At 46.0% G+C, this 20,325-nt stretch overlaps 1 protein-coding gene across 11 annotated transcripts in view; it reads left to right on the top strand.

Moving 5' to 3' along the window:
• The first annotated feature begins 134 nt into the window (after positions 1-134).
• SORCS2 (sortilin related VPS10 domain containing receptor 2) overlaps positions 135-20,325 on the top strand; it is a 544,650-nt gene continuing 524,459 nt past the window's right edge. For all 11 annotated transcript variants that reach the window (XM_066996540.1, XM_066996538.1, XM_066996537.1 and 8 more), the window contains exon 1: positions 135-657. In XM_066996540.1, the coding sequence (XP_066852641.1) occupies positions 169-657 (489 nt within the window). In that variant the 5' untranslated portion in view covers positions 135-168. The remainder of the gene's footprint in view (positions 658-20,325) is intronic.

The raw sequence follows: 20,325 nt of genomic DNA, 5'->3' as shown, positions 1-20,325 counted from the left end.
GCGACCCTCTGCCTGACCCTCTGGCCGCCCCTGTGCGCGCCCCCCCGCGACCCCGCAGCGCGGCCGCCCCTGGGGGCGCCCCGTGCCCCCCCCCCGCGCCTCCCCCGGTCCCGGCGGGGCCGCCCCGGGCTCTCCCCCCGGTGCCGGCGTTTCGCTGCGGGCCAGCAGATGGCGGCGCCGCCCCGGCCGGGCGCTCAGCCCCGCTCCGGCTCCGGCTCCGACCCTCCCCAGCCCCCGCCCTCCGCGGCGGTGTCTCCCTCGCCGCCACCTCCCCGCCTGTCACTGCCACTCCGGAGAGCCACCATGGCGCACGGCGGGCCACGCGTGTCCCTCGCAGCCGCCGCCACCGCCGTGGCCTCCCGCCTGCCTCCTCCTCCTCCGCTGCTGCTGCTGCTGCTGCTGGGCTCCGCCGCCGCTCTGCGCTGCGCCGAGCCCTGCGGCCCCCCCGGTCCCGCGGCGCCCGGCCGGGGGGCGCGGAGCACGGCCGGGGGGCGGCGGAGCACGGCCGGGGAGGCGGCGGGGGGCGGCCGCGCCGGGAGAGCATCCCCCGCGGCTGGGGGCCGGGAGCGGGTGGCCCTGCTCAGCACCTCCTTCGTGCTCAAAGGGGACGCGGCTCACAACCAGGCGATGGTGCACTGGACGGGAGAGAACAGCAGCGTGAGTGCCGGGGGGGGGGGGGGGGGGGGGGGGGGGGGGGGGGGGGGGGGGGGGGGGGGAAGCGAGAGGGAGCCGGGGAGGGGGGCTGCGTCCCGGCCGCCGGGGGTGTCAGCGCTCCGCCGGGCTCGTCTCGCCCTGTGGTCCGTGCCCGGTGCCCGGCGGGGTCCCCGCGGGCGAGCAGCGCCCCGACGGGCGGCGAGGTGCCGCTTCCCGAAAGTTTGGAAAGTTTGGAAAGCGGAGGGGCAGGGTGCTGCGGGGAGGAGGGTGGCTGACGGCGAGGAAGAGGAGGATGAGGAGGAGGAGGGCTCGCTCCCGGCGCGGCGAGGCGCGCACCCCCGGCTGAAGGAGAGGCGCTGCCCTCCGCGGGGAGGGGACCCCGCAGGGATCTCCTTCTCCATGGTCCGCACGGTTAGCTCGCGTCGCCCCCTCGGCTCCTCCATCCCCTCGGGACACCCGCGGGATCCCGCCTGCCTCCGGCCCCAAGCCTGCCCCTCCCCGGGGGCTTCTCCCCCCTCAGCTCCCTCCTCCTCGCCCCCCCGGCACCCCCCGGTTGTGTCCCAGCCCCGGCGATGCCTGAGACCCCGGCGCCCGGAGCGGGGCTCGCCCTGCAGCATCAGCGCTCACAGCGTCCCGCGGCTCCTCACTTTGAGCACTTCTAGCCCCGAAGTTTCGCGGCGAGCCCCGCTCCGCTTTTAGCCCGGTTTCGTTTTCCTCCAGCCCTCGCCTCTCCGCGTACCGACCCCGATGGCTGCGCGTTTGCACGGGCGATCTCGGGGCTTTGCCGCTTGCGGTTTCTCCCGCACGCGGACAGCACCTCGTACCCGTGCGCGTCCTAGGCAGACGGTACCCGGCACCTTGCGCTGCCTGCATAACTTCCCAGGCAGGGAAATGGTAGGAAGGCTCGAGATCAACTTTCCCCTAGAGGATTTTAGCGTTTCAGGAAAACCCTCGGGTGTTTTTACTGCAGTTCAGCTGAGCTCCTACCCTGCTTGAACTTCGTGAGTTTAGCATAAAGTTTACTTAAACTCGGCTCGGTCCAGAGCGCCGGTGTTGTGGTGCTCGCAAACGTGCGAGCTGTCATCCTTCCCGTGGGGTGCCGGGTCCTGCTTTCCACCTGTTTGGTTAGGGCTTCACCCGGGATGCGTGGCGGCTGCGGCTCGGCGGGTGGGGACGCAGCGGTTCCCGGGAGCACAGCTCTTGTGTTACCACGCATTTTCGTGTGCCGGAGGTGGAGGCAACATCACAAAGCTTGACGCTTTCAGAGGCGGTTTCTCATTTGCTGGGGGAGGAAGGGTAAGAGGATGGCCATTTTCTTCTCGCGGAACGCGTTGCAAATCAGCGGCATCAGCTGTTCTGACTCTGCCCTTCCTCCCCGGTAGGCTGCTGCCGTTCCTTGCCTGCGGACGGTGCTTGCAGGCTGCTAGGATTGCCTCCTTGAAGAATCCAGTATTAAAAAGTTGGCAGAAGTTCATTTTTTGACATAAAAGGCAAGATAGCGCTTTCATGCAAAGTGCTTGGCGCTCTGAAATGAACATAGTAGAGCCTTGCTAATCCATGTTTATGGCTGGTGGTCTCTCCGCACCTCTCTGCAAAGATTTAATAACAGATGCTGCAGCGAAGGCTTGTGTTGCTAAAACGTTCTGATTTTTTCACAGTATGCTACAGTTCACTTGCTAGCGTAGTATGAAGTAGTCTGTTCGAGAGCAAAGATAAATGGCAACTGTCAGAAGAAATGAAAGAAGCGTGGTCTTTGATGCAACTTCTTAGTTCTTTTTTGTTTGCTTGTTTGCTATCTACTAATTCAGCATTGCCGGGTGGCACTCTCATCCTGAATGCCTGCAGATATTCTCTACGGTATTTACACATTCAATAAGAAATGCTTTTGCAGAGTTACTTAAAGCAGTTACTGCTGTTTGCCGTGCCTGCCATCAGGTGATTACTGCCAAGCAAGACTGGGTTTGAAGGAGTGACCTGGGAGTGAAAGGCTTTGCTGTCCTAGCCCAGGCAGAGCAGGCAGACTTTTTGCACTGGGTGTTTTAAAGGCTGACTGTCAGCAGTTCTTTTTGTGCCTCCTTTTCTTGTTAGCTTTGTTTTATTGCACATTTCCAGCAGAAGAGCTGATTTTAACAAACGCTTCCTGAGAAAAATGATTTGTAAAAGAGATTTCTTTTTTCCTCCTTGGAAAGAAAGCGGAAGAAATGAATGAAGCGCAGTGGAAGCAGGATGGGCTTACGGGGTTTGGAGGGAATTCTGCTGCCTCTGTGTGTTTGAGATTAAAACGTTTGAAAATAAATACCCGATCCAAAACATATTTAAGGTAGTATTGAGTGTTTGTTTGTTTATTTCGCTCTGGGTTGGGTGTTTTTTGGAGGTAGCAATGCTAACATCCAGCTCTTCTTGACCCTGGCACCTTATCCTGTAAGTCCAAAGCCTAGGAGAGCTTCCCTTGCTGCGGAGGTACAGGCTTGAAACGTGAAGTGCTGTTCTGTCCCAGGCATGCTGCCGTCGATGGAAGGACCGTCGCTCATAACCGAGGGCTGGATCAGGCCCCGTGAACCTCATGAGGCACTAAGCAATCTTCAAGTGTCACCACAGACATTTGGCACCTCATTGGAGGTACTCAGCGCTTTGTAAACCATGGAGCTAAACTAGTTCCTTTACCCTTTACAGCTGCGTGGCTGAAAATTTGACAGTGATGAGCTCCAGATGACCGTATATCCTTTTAAACACCTCACCTAGTGAAATAAATGAAGAAGAAATATGCAGTGGGATTATTCCTCTGAGCTCCGTGATGGGGAGACAAATAACCGTAAAAGCTGAGGGGGCAGCTGCTTCTCTGGGGGACAATCACCTGCACAAATAGTTCATCGGGAGCACCTCAAGTGTGGATCTAGGGCAAATAAATAACTTTGAGGGGGGCAGAGGTTAGGCTGATGTGCACATGGAGCTTTTAAAATATGTATTTACGTCTTGTAAATCCTCCTGCGCCTCCATAACAGGAGCATGTGACTTTTGGTTGCATGCGATGCCTTGAAAGAAACGAGGGAGGCTGTAAATTAAATTGTTCCTCTCTCCTCCCCCTTCTTTTCTGTAGCGTAGAAGTCTGATGTCCTCTCATAATGCCGCTCGTTTTGTGAATTAGGGAAATTGATGGGTTTGATAGCACAGCAGTGTATGTGGTTGAACTGATGGCAAAGCGAGCTTGAATCACTGGGAAGATCGCGGTATGCTCCCTGCCTTTGTCACCAGAGAGCTGCGTGGGGAGCTATGCTAATTGCTTCCTGTTTTCTGTCCTCATTGCCTTTATTTTGTAGTCTGATAATAAATTATTTATAGATTCCATACACGGTAAGCCTCTCCCTGACCTTTCTTGACAGCGGGCTGCATAGTTAAAACTGCCGCTAGTGAAGCAAGCCTTGCAGACCCAGTCCTTTAACACCGAGGGTGTATCTGGTTGGTGAGTTCCTACAATTAGTGCTGCTGTTCTCTGTCCCCTACGTCCACAGGAATCTGTTGTGCACTATTACTTTCAAACAAAGGTTCACGCAAGTGGAACTGATTTCCTTTCCAGTCTTCAATAATCATAAGCCGAAGGCATGGCAGGTGGGTGGTGCGGCACACACGTGCTCTGGTCAGGGCTCGTGACTGACGTTTGTGTAACTGGTGAGTAACGGGGAGCTGTGCACGCTTACAGAGCAGCCTCTTACTGCGTTAAGTTGAATATGTGCTCTCCTGGCTTTACTCAAAGTACACTGCCCGTTCAGATTTAGGGAAGATAGGCACTTGACAGATAAAACTTTTAGCATTTTCTTTAGGAGACCTTACTTACGGTATTCCCAGAAGCTTTTCTGGTTTTGTGCTAGGTGAACAACTTTCTTTGCAAAACTGTATTTTTTGACCCCCCTGGAGAATTCCCATTTCGCATTAATACCAGTTGATTTTTTTAAAAAAAATTAAAGCCAAAACAGAAATAGAGGAAGAATGAGACTCATATCCACGGTTGATTTTGGTTCCTAGGATGCTCTGCACGCTCTGTGCAGACTGCTAAAGTGTCGTGAACAGGATGTCGGCCAATTAGTTCTGAGGCTGCAGCTTCATGGTGCCAGTATTTCCTCGTTTTGTTTGCTGTCACAATATGAAGTCCCATGCAGGCACTTATTTGTCCAGAAAGTTGATGTCATGATCCCTCCTAAATGAGTAGCTCTTTGTTGTGGGAAATAAACATAAAAATACACACAGTCTTGTCAAGACTCAGTATTTAGCAGCACCTTACCAGAGGGGAAGATTTATTGCACATCCACAGAAATTGCTACATGCAAACTTCAGCTGGTCCAGGCTTTTTTGTATTTGATGCCCAGACATCAAATGTTTCTTTAATTTTAAAAATATTATTCTTTGTAATACAGTTTCACTGTATATCATTTGTAGTGTTCAGTGATCACTAAATGTATTCTTCTGGAAGATATTTTATTTAATTGGTTTTCTGTTTTGCTCAGTTTGCAATAAATTGTGCTGAGGGGATCTATAAAAACCATTGACTTCAATATTACCGTTGCGCTGTCTGTAACGGTAAATGTAATTATCTGCCCAAACTGGGCAAAAGCCCATTTGTGGTAAGGTTTTGGTGCTGTTCCTCAAGAGTAGCGAGGCTACTTTTAAGGAACTAAAAGGAACACGGGGTCAAAAATCCCGATGGCTCAGACCTTTGATAAATGGCAGATACATCGTCAACTGGAAGGCAGATTTCCCACAGGGAGGATTTTTTTTTTTTTAATTCCTTGAGATGATAGCACGATAAAAAGAACAGGAACCAAATCCAGTAATCATATTTGAATGGAAGAGCAGAATCCCACACTGAAAACAAACTGATTTAAAGCTGACTGAAGTAACTGAGGAGCTTAACATCATATATATATATTTTATCGTGATGTGATTTTTGTGGCTAGCTTCATTTATTTCTTTCTCTCAGCCTCCGTTTTCCCTCTCTTGCAGCCCTACAGCCTGCTACTCATGTTGCTGCCTGCTGAGCTCTCTCACATTTCAGCAAATTCCACCTGATGAAAAGAGGGAGCACCTCTTGTCCCCTGGGTAGACACCGAGAATTGATACATAATTTAATTACAAACCTCCTGTTTTAAACATGCCTCAGAGTCCTCCTCTGTGAGCACCCCTCCACACCTGCAGTCATTCCTGTTTTAGCTGGTTTTGCTGGTTTAACTGGTGTTACCCGGTTTGCATAGGAGCAAGCTACAAGCAGCCTTAGCGTGAGCAGGTGCTGCTGTGCTGATGTTGGGAGGTGCTCCGAGAGTTTGAATCTAGGAGGGAAAATTAGCAATAAGCACCACAGGCACACACAAGATTGAAATCGTATTTCTGATACTGATGATATATTACAAGTGCACGATGAGCCAAATCTGGCTTAATCACTAAATACATGTTTGCTTTTTGATAGCAGGGTCACGTGTCTCAGGGGGAACTTCATATTGCAGGTATGTACAAATTTATGAATTAAAATCATAAAACTGCCCAGATTGTGGAGTTGTCTCATGCCAAGCCCTTTATATGCCCAAATAAAACATTCTGTGGTTCTGTCAGTTAAGACCAAAGGGTGTTGGCGTAAGGTGAGACAATCTGCAGCACAACGCAAGTGGGATCCTTCTCGTTCCTGGAAGCAGAAATTCAAGTAAACAAAAGCTGAAAGCATTGCTTGGAAGTAGTCTGCAACGTATGGCTGCTTGCAGTAGCTCAGGACGAAACTTGATGACCTGCAACATTCCTTCAGCATTTTTATTCTTGTAGCCTCACATTCTTTACCAAACATTCCCATCCACAGCCCCTTGCCCCAGTAATAATAACTTAAAACCCTGACGAATCACCGATGACAAAAATGCTTGAAAGAAGTAATGGATGGGATCCTTTGTCATGTCGAACCTCGGTCTTCACGTCTAAGCTTGGACTTCTGCAGTGGGAAGGAGACAGAGATGGTCCTTGGATTGATCTCACTGGTGATAATCGTAACGTACACGCTTGAGAAAGCTGGGATGAGTTGTCCCAGGAGAATGTGCACCTATGTCTCTCTGCTTATTTTAGAGGGGCCTGGGTGACTAACTTAGATGAAACACAGAATTTGGTTAAAGTTATCCCTAACCCGAATAACCGGTGTTTATGGCTGCTGCGGTTCCTTCCTTCCTTCCTTATCGCGGCATGGCTGTTAGAGTTTCAGTTACGGACTAAGCCTCTGGCAAAAATGCGGTCGCAGCTCTGAAGAGTTTGTGATTGCAGTTTTGCCTGTGCCTGTCCTTAAGAAACAGAATTGTGTGCTTAAAGGATTTTCATTGACAGAGATTACACAAAAGTCTTAAGTTTTAGTCCAAGGGCTGCTCCTGCAGCTAGGTATTTTTTTCTAACGACCTGGAATGCTCATACATAAGCAGTGTTTGGAGCAATGCCTGAAATTTCCCCTCCAAGAAGCTGCGTTTCAAAGGGAGTTGTTCCATGCACTGTATGCTGTGTCACGTGTGTGCAGCGCCACTTCTGCTGGACTCGCTGGCTTGGGTAAGCAGAGAAGTGCCATGTTTATGGATCCTACAGGATTTTGTCAGCCTTGGGTGAAGCTGATGTGCAAAGAGGAGAGATGCTCTGACGTTGCGGTCTTGCAGCCCGTGGTGATGCTCGGTGAGCCCCACTGCCCTGTTACGGGGATACATCAGGGGAAGTGCGAGGCTTGGCTGGAGGTAGAATACAAGGTGCCCAGTGAATGGCTTTTGGGTTAAATTGAAGCTGGATAGGACTGTTGAAGAACTTTACTCTTCACCAGTTTCCTCTGAAATACCGTTTGTAGCACATAGGTTAGTTTATGCCTCAGTTTCCTACCTGTGATGTGAGAATGATGGTACTTCCCTAGGATCGAGGATTGATGGCGTTCTCAATAAGCCGGGCACTTTGATATGAAAGTAATGGTTACTGCCCAAACACCTAAAAGAGGCGGGACAATAGAAAATCACATCTGTGGTTTCTTGGCTCCGTTGGACATTTTTCAGTACAGTCTAGGGGCTGGAGAAGAAAAGGCGCTCCTCCTCGGTCCTGCTTCTGGTGTTCGTTTTGATCAGGGCACTTTTTAATGCATAGTCCAGTTCAACTTAAATGCTTAGACTCTGGCACTTCAGTGCTCAGACCATTGAATAGACTTCAGACTGTGTGACTGCAAACATTTCCAGTGCAATTTAACCTGTGTTTAACTGGTTCCCTCCCCTCCCCTCATTTACCGGTAAGCTGAAATAACTCTGCTTCTTTCTCGCTGTTTGCACCTTTCTGCTTCTGTAGACTAGTTATTATTTCTTGAATAACTACTATTTTAGCCTTTTAAATTTTCTTTCTTTCCAACTCACTTCTGCTAGCTCTTTAATCGCGCCATCTGAATAGGACAGTATCTCCATGTAGCTGTATTTACCTGCCGCGTGTTTGACGGGCACATTTTTACAAATGTACATGCACACAGGAATGATTGTTCATTTCTGGTTTCCCTCTAGTCTCTCCAATGTCCTTGTGATTATCTGTGTTTTCTAAAAATAAAATCGTAGGACAGTAAGTAGGGTTTTTTTCGTTTGTTTTTAAGTGGTAAGCCATAAAACCCCTTGAACAATGTGGTCATTAGGCAAAATCTAATTGCTGTGGTTTCTCTGCAGTAACATTGTTAAAAGTTTGCACTAGTAGATGGAGTAGTTGTAATTAATGTTTAGCCTTTCCCCATTTGCTTCATGAAATTTAGCTCTTCCATGGTCCTTGGAAGCTCATCAGAGAGCGGTGTGGTAGCAGCGTATTTGCAAGCCCCAGCTACCAGGATGCATCCTCGTGCCTTTTGAGCAGTGAGCCCCTGTTTACTGGCCAGCACGTTCACTTTTAGCAGATGGCAAGCTGCAGTCTGTGAAAACACATTTTTTATTACTGTTGCTGTCTCTTCTCTGCTCCCAGCCTGTAAGTGCCCCAAGGGAAGGAGCAGTCTTCCCCCAGCACACGCACGAGCGAGCTGTGCTGCACCGGCGCTCTGCTCTGAGGTGGTAGCATTTAGGTGCTGCTGTGATACCAGCAAACAACGCCAGTGCTGGCTGAGAATCGAGCTGTGCCACCTGGAAATTGTAGCAGTGCCTCGCCTAGCCTCCCTAACTGAGCCACGCTGGAGAAAAGTTGCTTTTCTTGGGTATTGAAGAACAACCTATTTATGGTTAATGTATTTCCATGCCTGCCTCCAAGAGCAGCTGTCACTGCAAGGCAGATGCCCAAGGGGCTGGAGCTGGGGGGTTACAGGAGCGTGTTGGAATCACTCTTTGAGCTTTGGGCAGCATTTCACAATGTTAGATGTGACTGAATCTGAAGAAATAGTTGTTTCTTCATTGGAAACACAATTGTATCAAGGGATGGTAGGTTGCCATAAAATTCTCCAGGGTCTAAGTTCAATAAGATATTTTCCCCGTGTTTGCTACTGGAAAATACCTTGTAACTTGCTCTTTTCAGAGGATTGAAACTGCCTGTGAGTCTAAGGCATCTAAATCTGCAGCAGTACTTGTTAAATCTTACATTTATGGAAAACAGAATATTTTGTTCTTGGTTTTTCCTTTTGTACTCTTAGGTATTGTGTTGAGGGTTCAGCATAAGTAGGCATCAGCACTAGCATAGGTAGAGGTAAGAAAATAACCCTGGGGGAACTTTGAACCCCTTTTGTACAGGCAGCTCTTCTTCTTGAGGGGCTCCATGAATGAGGCGTCAAACCAGAAATGAAACGAACGAAACCAAACACATGCCAGCAACAGGTTGGTTTCTCGGTGCACAGAGATACCATCACCCATCGGTTACATCCACGGGGCAATGGGGACCCATCGGAGTGCAGTGCACACATACACTGCTCTGACATTGAGCCTAACTGCGATGGGTCTTCACTGAACCCCAGCATCCCAGGCCACAGCAGGTTGGTGTCGGCGTATCCATGTTTCCAGCTGGTTTTTAGAGTGATCCCACTCTGTTCTTTCTCAGCACTTTATGGGGCACCGTTGAGGTTAGTAGGGTTAAAATTAGATTTGGCTGCCACATCTTGATTCGTGGATACGCTACATGAACATCATTCCTCCTGACCGCTCTCATTTTAGTCTTGTAAACCACACAAGTTTAATTGGTATGTATGGGACTCTGGAGCCTTGGGTATTGTCGTATTCATGTGGTTAGAGCTAAGAAGCAAGCAGGCACACGAACTAAAAAGCTTTCCTCTCCCAGACCCAGATCGCCTCCCATGGGCACTAGGATTTCATCAGAGTTGCAGGTTTTGATTTAGAGGGAAATTTCTTATTTTGTTAGTTTGTTTGTCTTTTAATCAGTGGTTTCCCATGTTTCCCTGCCCGTTATCCAACCACATAATGGAGAGCATATTCAGAGATCTCAGCTGTCTTGAGAGGGGTCTTAAAACATGTTCTTTGCCCTGAGCGAGAAGTAAAAAATGAACAGAGACTACGGAAAACTTCGATGTCGGGAGTACAGTGGCTTCAGAGTGGGAGCTGTGTCCTGCACACCAGTGATGGACCATGGAGGAGTGGCACTGAACTCCTGCTTGTTCTTGGCTGGGTTGGTGCAGGGGGTGGAAAATTGGGAAGCTGTTGCTGCTGGCAGTTCCAAGCTTTGCTTCCCCAAAACAAAGGGAGGGAGACCATTATCGACAGAGCCAGCTGAGACCTGGTCCTGTTCTTCTTGAGGTTTCCCAGCCTGGTAGGAAAAGCAAACATGAGAGAATCCAGAGTTATTTTTCCCTCTCTTGTATGTGACAGCCACTGAGGTGCTGCTGAGCACAAGCAGGAGGGAGGGTGATTTGTAGATGGAGCAAAAGTGCCCGGTATTTTTGAGCAAGTGGCCCATTATCAATGTTTTAAGTTTCTCTTGGGTCTCAGCGATTGTTATGAAACTCTAAAACAACTGTAAAGAAGAGAAGCAAGAAGGCGTGTTGCACATCAGCCGTACAGCATTTTTGTAGGTCTGAGAAGCCCAGTTGTGATTCACTGCCCAAACTGTTGGCTCTCACCAGCTCCTGCAAAGGAAGACATAGAAGGAATGCATTCCCCTGCATTTTGGCTGAACTGGACACCTCGGTTTACAAATGGCAAGATGCAGCTCAGCGAACGTGTTTTCAGTTCCTAATGAAATACATGTGTTCTTCTTCATGCAGCATCTCTCAAGGGCTACTGTGCAGAGCACTGAGGGCCACTAACAACATCTTCCCTCCCTCCCTCCCTCCCTCCCTCCCTCCCTCCCTCCCTCCCTCCCTCCCTCCCTTCCTTCCTTCCTTCCTTCCTTCCTTCCTTCCTTCCTTCCTTCCTTCCTTCCTTCCTTCCTTCCTTCCTTCCTTCCTTCCTTCCTTCCTTCCTTCCTTCCTTCCTTCCTTCCTTCCTATAACTGCTTTAAAACAGATGTCTTTTTATAAAGTGGGGTACAAAACAGACTTTTTTTATAACGTGGAGTACATTTAGAGGGCTTTGACCCTTGTTTTCTTTTAATAATGTCATTGATCCTGGAGAACTGTAAGAGACAGCATTTTTTGAATTCGTATAAGCACCTCGTGCCCCGTGTTCTGTTTGTTTATTTAAAAGCTCTTGAGAGGGGCAGGGAAAGGCCTTACACGCCATGGGAGATTGCTATCAGGCCACTGTATATAATCAGTGTGAGAGCTAGGGTGTTAGCTGCTAAATTATCAATACAAAAGCGTGTTTTAGCTTAGTTTAGCTGACTTCACGTAAGCTGCTCCTTAAACTGGCATGAACTGGCACAACGTAAGACCTGAATGAAAGCCAAGCTTCTTCGTCTGCTGGTGGTCTTGGTTCGGCTTGGTTGGTCCGCCGGCGCCCAGGAATGTTTGAGCTGCTTTTGTGTGTGCTGGTGAGGCCAGAGATGTTTTACCAACACCAGAGCTGCACAGGAAGAAGTTTGAATCGACGTCTATATTATTGTGAGCCATTACATCTTGGCTCTAACGTTCATGACTGCAAAGAGACTGTTGGTGAAGATGGGAACGTAGAGTTAGAGAAGGAAATCATCTTGTTTGCAGAAGCTGCCAGCAGGTCTGCTCACTGCCTTGCTGAATTCTGCGAAGTATATCGAGGCTCCCGAAGGGAGCAGGACTCAGCCGGGCGTGATGTTTCACAGGGGTTGGTAGCTCAGAAGTCAAGCCCGTTGAGATGAGAGCACTGAAATTCCCATTTAGACATAGATTGTGTGCCAGGAAATAATATAAGGAGTTCCTAGTCTTTGATCCATGGAGGGTGTGCGCAAAATATGCAAGCTTTTTATTTTTTTGCTGCAACTAAATAGACTTGTAGTTATTAACTGAGCCCGATTGTCACAATCGCTGTCACTCAGCGAGAAACTCGGCTCCCCTTTAGGCAACTTTTACGTCTGTCCTTTGTTTCCCTTACTTTTCTGTCTGCTTTTTTGTACGGCTCTCATTCCTCCTCCCTCCTTTCTCTGTCTCTGAGTCTCCTTTGTTATTCTGCCTTCATTTCTTCCCTGTATTAAATCACCTTTCTCACCCCTGAGGCTTAAATAGCATCATCTTCCCCATTCCATCTGCAAAAAAGGATCTTCAAAGACGTAGTCAGTAATGACACCGACGTGTCATCAGTGCAGGAGCTGCCATTCCGGCGAGCAGAGATGTTCACACTCGGTCACACATTGTGTGAGGGCTTGGGCAGACACAGCAGCATTGCTTCAGGAAAGCTTATGTTCATGGCACTATCTGTAGCTCTGGAAGACAGCAATAAGAGATGTTTAAAAAAAAAGTCCCCAAAATATCATCTAAATTGCCAGTGGCCCAGGAGCAGTGTCTTTCACCTCGTGTCCCTAGCCTAAAGCTGCAGAGTGATCTCTTAAACTCGAAGGTAGACTGGGGAGAGGAAGTGAAATGCGCTGCTGCTGTGGCAAGCTTCTGGGTGAGTTTAAATGATCATAATTAGAAATGAAAGACTCAAAATCCCATTTCCAGTCATCCAGTTCTATAATCTGCACATATCATCTAATAAGAATTTGTATATTGCCCATCACTGGAATTACTCTGCTGCTCATCCAAGTTTAATTGAAAAATAATCATAATCTATTCAGTGTTAGATTTAATGCATAAATGAGGTATTGCGAGCAAAACACAACTTCTGAAATGTCTATTACCGTGGGCTTTATTATTCAGGCTTAGTTCAGATATTAGTGCTTGTCATTCTGGTATTTGGGTGATGTCACTGATATGGGACTTTGCCAAGTACGCCTCATTATTCCTTTCTGCAACCTACAGGCAGCGAATTCTTTTTCCCTTAAAAGAAATGAAATATTTACAAGCAGTCACTTATTGCAAGAATTTAAATGAATGAAGCATCTTCTGAAAACAAATGCAAGCTGGGGAAAGCAGAGACAGCAAGTGAGAGCGAAGCTGTCATGGAAGGGAAGCCGTGCGGTTCATACAGGCAAGCTCTGCGGCTTTGGCTGAGCCTTGAAAACACGGGAGTCAGCAGCAGGGAGTGCTAGGTCTTGGTTTCTGGCATAGCCCCTTGCCCTGATGCAAGTGCACTTGCTGTGCAGTCATGGACTCGAAGGTGAACAGCCTTAGAGTGCTTTTATCTAACATGAAATTGATACTCTCTTATGGGAGTGACTCAGGAGAAGAAGATAAGAAGGTCTGTGCGGGGCTAGATCCGTGGATGTCTAGTGGAGAGCACCAGGCTCAGGTGGCTGGTTTGTGATCCTTCACCAGACAGCTTTTCTGGCCAACAGCAATTTGTGGCTCGGGAGTAACAGGAAAGCTTTTCAGGTGCAAGAAAAACACCTTGTTATAAACATGAAAACGAGAGGGAAGATGAGTTTACATACCTCAATGCAGCAGTTAGCCAAAATTGCTAGCGCTGAATCTCTGTTGACCATCATCCTTTCCCCAGATCTAAATGAGTCTGTTTTTTGGGTTTGATCTCTGAGCAACCTAAATTTTGTGTTCTGTAGCTACATTGTAGAATTTCAAAGCGATTTCTTAGTGTATTGATTTAATATTTAAATTCCAGAAAATTACAGAAGATAAGAAGTAGACCTATCAGCGCATAATTGACAGAGTACTTTTTTTTTTTTTTACCGTGAGTTTCTCATCAGTTTGGGAAATTTAAAGGATCCTATTTCACTTAAGTGAATGCCATTTCTGCAAAGAAAGATGCACGGCAAAAGTAGTTTTTAGGTGACTTTTTGTTTTTATAGAATTTATTGAAGCATCTTTTCAGGAGTGTTGGATGATGGCACTATCATCTGAAAAAAGTTCGAAGTACACTGAATGTTTTCTTTCATTATTTAGAGTGGAATTAATGTTCATTTAATGGACGACCTCATCTGAGCCAGGTTTAATTATATTTCCAAGCTATTATTCTCTTGGTACTTAAGCAGTACAGTATATGTTCTTATCAACAATTGAGTCTCATTTTTAATTTATGAAAGTTTACCTGAGAGTATTGAAATGTTTGTAAGTATGAAAAAAGGCCTTTGATGTCTTAGTGTTTGACTTTAAACAGCTGATTTGTGTGAGGAAGTTGTTTTGATATTTACAAGATTTTCTCCTTGTTCGATGCAAGTTTGCATGGCAAAATTAAGCTTTTTTTTTCTGCAAAAATGGGTGATCCTGTTAAAGCAAAAATAAATCCTTTTCTCTTAAGTTACTCTAAGGCCAGTTATTAAAACATCATGGTCCTGATTCTTAGATTTCAAGAAGTGTTGAAGTTGAGTTTTGAGAATTTTCTTTCTCATTTACAAATATGTCATGATTTTTAAAGACTTCTAGTGTTCTCTTAATTATTAATATTGGATTGGAGGTTATCAGAAAAAACATTCAATTATAGGGGGCGGTCTGCAGGCTCCATGGGAACCCATGCATCGGTTAGGTTTCTCACAAGTATACAGTGGCACTATTTCACTGACTTAAATTTCACCCCTTATGGAAGGATTCGTAGCTTTCATTTTTCTCACAGTTATTGGAGTCTTCACATAACAGAAAAGAAGAGGTGCAGAAGCCTAAAAAATGGGGAAAAGTAAACAGAAACCAGGTAATACCACAAGAATTATATTTTAAATGTTGAATTCCACGTTGTTCTGTTTTTACTCTTTTTCCTCTTTATGATTTTTTTTTTCCTTAAACATTTATATAGTATTGAATTTAACTAGAGAAAGCAAGCTTCTTAACTCTAGCAGAGGTCTGTAGTTTGTTGTCCTTGTCTTCTCCCTCTCTCTCAGTCCTCTCCCTTACTTTCTATGGTTCGGTTAATTTAATCTTTCTAGCTGCTGCATTGGGTTGTTTGGCATCACCAGGGTCAGCATGTTACAGATGGAAGGCACATCAGCTGAAGGGAACTAATATCCCGACCAACTTACCATCACTGCAGATAGTGGGAAACCAGCTGGGGTGGGCGAATTGGTTTTTGCATCAATCTCCACGCACAGGCAATCAATTTAACAGAGAGAAATGAGAGTGGAAGCCTCATCACTGCCCTGCTGTAGAAGGCTCCCTAAATTGGAGTCTTATTCTTCAGAATTCACCGATGCACTCTGCCATCACTTAGCAATGCTACTTAGTGCTTTTAAAATCAAATCACCCAATATTCCTGAACCCAAAGCCCCTAAATAGCAGCAGCAGGCTTCACTGTGTTTTGGATCAGGTCCTTGAGCTAATAATTCAACATTTTGGCTGTCTAGTCAGCCACCATACTAGTCACCATACTAGTTAAGAGGTATTTAAGCTACAAAAGCATGGGAAGGAATCTGTCATAGCTAACAGCATGAGGCTCATCTTGATGACAAAGCAGGGCCAATTTTATTCATAATTTTTAGTATATCCAGCTGCTTTTCATAGTTTCTGTACTGCATGCACACTAATAATTATGAGGAATGACATACTGTTTTAGTAGGCATCATTATTACATTCAGCATGAGGCAAAAACGTGGTGGTTTTGCTCTTCTCTCTCACTTTTTGGTGAAGGAACAGGAGTGCAGAAAGGCAGATCTGTTCTTTAATGAAAATTTTCAGGTCACTGTGCTGTATAACTCAGGTAATGGCTTAAATAGCCAAAGAGAAAGCCATTAGAAGGCTAATTTGGATTCACCCTTCCCTGTTAGCATTTAGAGGTGTTGACCCTTGAGTTCTGTTACTGCTCCATGTGCGTGTCAGACCCCTCTCGTCCAGGTGTGAGGTAGGGTTTTTGTGTCGCTGGCTCGCAGCACATAGCACTTGAGGCTTTTCTGATACCGTAGATTTAGAAGCAAATAAGCCGACACACTGGCTGATGGACTTGCTCCGTGCTGGTCCCAAAGGTGTCATTGATTCTCTTTATATTACACGGTCAAATATTTGTATGTGGTATCTCTGAGGCTAACAAAAGGTTGGCATAGGGCAGTGGTTATGTCACGAGTTGTGACATTTTCCTGTTGATGGGTAGTATAATGTCAGCATGCCGTGGTGCAAATGTCATCATTTTGTAACGTGACAAATTGTCCCTAAGGACAGGCCTTTTAAAAGACCTTAACTGATGTTGGGAAAATGAATTGGTTTAGACTGATTTTATTTGTGTCATATTTAGGAACAATCAGAAGTTTAGAAAGCAAAGCTTGCAGCAGTTTGTTGCACTTTTCATTCTTGAAGGGTCTTTGCTAATGTCACAAACTCTAGTCATTATAAACACGACACTGTTAGCAGACAAATCCGTTGACTCATCATGCTTAAGGGCAGCTCCAGAGTAGGCAAATCTTCAGTAGCTAACGTGTTTAATTGGACTGATCTCCATTTGTAACATGCTGGATTTTCCTATTTTAACCACCAAACAGTAAGATAGTTTGGAATGCTTCCAGTTTTTCAAAATGTAAATGAAATAGGAAGAAAGATGATTGTGTTTGTGTTGTTCTGTCCTTCATTCGACACTTCGTAGAGGCAGTTGCGGAGCGCACTGAGCAATGCTGCTTGAGCCGTACCTGCAGGGCTAATTCGGCTGCGCGGGCTGTGCTGAGGTAACCTAACTGAACCCAGCCAGAAGTGTATTTGGTATTACAATGTGTTCCCGGGAAGTTCCACATGCCCGCCTGAGACATGCTCTAATGAGCAGAGGTAGAGGGTGCTCAGTAGTTTCCAGACGACATTTTTAATAAACTTCAGACGTGTAACTTGCAGTAAAATCAGTCCCTTGGAGAATGCTGATCAGGTTTCTTAAACCATAGAGAAGGCAGGATCATAGACTAGAATCACAGAATCATTTAGGATGGCAAAGCCCCTTAAGATCATCAAGTCCCACCATCGTGTAACACTACCAAGACCACCACTAGGCTGTGTCCGTAGCTGCCACGTCCACACATCTCTTCAATACCTTTGGCGCTGGTGACTCCATCACTTCCCTGGGCAGCTGAGAGAGCTGACGCCTGCAGCTGTTTCTGCAGAAATAGTAGATTTCTCTTTCTGTACAAATAGGCATGATGGAAAATGTGTCTGTCCAATCACAGAATAATTAAATCATAGATTTGCTCTTCGGGTAAGGTGGTTTGGGATTTAATGGTGATGTTTGGTCTTAGACAAGCCAAGTTTTTCTCCCAGGGGGTGGCTGCGTGCAGGTTTATTTTGCCCAGCGCTGGTCAGAAGAGCAGCGTGGGACAGCATTTGCCAGCAGGGTCCTGCCCCCTGTTCCTGAAGCCCCGTGTGTTTGGTGTAAGCTGAACTCTACATTAGCAGTTCTGCACGGAGCTACTTTTCAATACGTTTGGGAAAAGTTTGGATGAAGTTTATGCTTTCCAAGTCTGTATTCTCTCAACTTTGTGTTTGCACAGAAGGTATTGCACGTTTTGGGTATGTGCTGCGTATGAAATTATATATGCCAATGTTCGGCACTTATTCTGTGTAGTTTGTAGATTTAATGCCAATTTGAAGTGCTGTTCTTCGAAAAGCCAAAGAGCAGAAGTTGTAATCTTAATACAGCGTGTTCTCTTGTAAGAGTTTGCTAAACGGGGCTGGGCTGGGTAGTGGATCAGCCGCCCCAGGAGCTGGTATCTGGGCATTGGGTATTTTTTTTTTCAAACCGTTTGGGCTGTAATTGATCCAAAGCCAGTCCTTCTCCTGAGTGAATTCCTGCCATATGACATTTTGGCTCAGATTGCCAATAGCATCAGCCTCCATTTCTGTAATTTCCACGTCAGTTCAAAGGCCGACTCCAGGTGAGCTGTGCTTCCTCTGCAGAGGACTCGCCAGTGGTGGCAACACGATGGCAGTTCCTGCAGAAACGGTGGACAGAGGGTCCAGTTGTTTTTGCATTCATTTGGGCTTCAGAAAAAACACTTTGGGTTTGTTGGGCTGCCAGAGGCTTTCTGTTCAACCTCGAGCTGGTAACTTGAAGCTTTCTGTATCTGAATTCCACACACACACGTCCTGTTCTGCCTCTCTGGTTATAAGGGCAACATCAAAGATCATGAAGTGTTTGGATACTTTGGAAATTTGTGTGATCGTGTTACCCTAGGTAAACAGAAGGGTAAAGAGAGGCAAGCTACACAGGAAAGTGATTTTTCTTATGTTAATCTGATATAAGGGAATCTCATTTTACACTTTCTTATCCAGAGCTTTCATGTGGCTTTACATCCTACACGGTATTGCTTTTCAAATGCCGTCCTGCAAAAACAGGAGAAACGTATGAATGATTTTTCATTTATGTACATTTTTAATGCCTGACGCTTGCGTTGGTGAGATGTTTTTCTTACCAAGCCACTTTTTATTTTGAAGTATATGATTTTCTTTCATAATAACGTCTACTTTAAAAATCATTGGGAAATTTTACCTTGCCATAAAAGATTGGGATTTTTTTCACTCTTTTAATCAACTATACGCATTTTAAATTTTAATTTGGTAAGAGTTGTAAATTTCTTAGAAGACTGATTGCATACACAATAATTTGAAATGTGTCTGGCATTAGTTCTGCAAAAACAATCTGGATGTTCTCTGATCTGGATCTACAGACCCATAAAACATATATGGCACTATGGCACTGTATTAAGTTTTATAATGCTCATTACTTCAGTGTTGTACCTGTTGGGTAGAAAATCACTGAAGCGAATGAAGACTATTGCTCTTTGAGCAGCAAAATTATTCGAAGTGCTTTCACATGGCCCTTTCTAGATACAAGTTTCACTGCAGGGTTCAGCAAAGAAATAATTAGTATTTAAACTGTTTGCTAAGGAATATGACTATTCCTCCAGAGCAGAAGAATTACAAATCAGTGAAGTGCTGCAGAATTTTTCTTTGGGCTAAACTAATTGCCATATGAGGTCTTGAAGATGTAATGAGGGATATCTGTGGTTTGGTAAAGCAAGCTTAAAACTTGATACAGGAGGACCCTTTTTTAATTCCTGAATCTTTCACAGAACTGTCGTTGTAATTTTGGGCAGTGCTCTCTGTTCCTGTTCTGGCTGTTAGAGCTGTTATTAGCAGCTTAATCTGTGTGTCTTTAAAATTAACTGCACCTTTATATTTAGTTACTTTCGGGGTCAATTCCTAAGCTACTTAGACAACAAATTTAATCTACCTACTTTGTAATCACTGTAATCAGTACTCAGGAAGGCCTGGGACCAACATGTGTGTTGGACAACATAGATCATTTGAGTGCTGCAGTGAGCCCTGAAAGGTTAAATATTTAGATAGCTTAGTATTAGGTAACTTTCTGTTTATCATTGTAGCCCTAATAAACATTGATATTTATCTTGATATCTTTCAATTGTTGAAAGGGATTTTTTTTATGGTCTGTAGAAAATGCATTTATTTAACAGGCATTGCATTAGCATTGCTAATAGTTGTGATGCCTTAAGTTTCAAAGTGTATCTGTTTTGAAACTCCCTGCAGCATAGTGGAAGCGCCACCATTCACTTGGGAGTGTGTAGGAGAAAGTCATGCAAATGTTTGAGGTTTAGAATATTTCATCGTACCACTCGATTGCCATCACCAAAGTGCTGTTTGTTCGGTCTCAGCAGCAGCATACAAGACGTGAGGTATTTTCTCTGAAACAGTCCTGTAAGTATCATGGTACAAATCCGTAAGAAAGCCTGGAAGTTTTTGTGGTTAAATAACCCCCAGCTCTGTTTTGCATGGTAAGAGCTTCTTGTCCAGGTTTTGGACGTACACAACTTGTGAGTGCAAAAAGCAGTATGCACACCCCATTTGTGGGAGCGACTCAGGTTCACCTGTCTGTTGTATGGCTTTGATGCTTTGTGGTGTGCTGATTTTGCATTCTCCCAGCTTATGGCTCCTTGAAACAAACCCTCCAAAAGCAGAGTTGTATTGAAGTTGGCTCATTTCACTGTCCTGGCATACCGTGCCGTTGCACTGGCACAACTGAAAGGGCATCGGGCACTGACAAAGAGCTGAGAACAAGAGCCCAGAGCGGCTGAGAAATGGGAACCGTGGAAAGTACACTGCTGAATCAGCGTATTGTGTGCTAGGTTCCTTAAAGTGTAGTCTGCTGCCTGTCTCTCTGGGTAGCGGTGCTGTCTTAAGCAACTACAAAATATTTCCAGGCCTGTGCAGACCCTCTCAGCTGGTGTCAGTACAGTTGTTAATGGAGCTGGGTGCAGAGCTGAACTGGAGAATTGATCCTGGAAGAACCC

This window comes from Anser cygnoides, chromosome 4, assembly GCF_040182565.1.
Source record: "Anser cygnoides isolate HZ-2024a breed goose chromosome 4, Taihu_goose_T2T_genome, whole genome shotgun sequence".
Lineage (NCBI taxonomy): Eukaryota > Metazoa > Chordata > Aves > Anseriformes > Anatidae > Anser > Anser cygnoides.
This window is presented reverse-complemented; position numbering and strand designations above follow the sequence as displayed.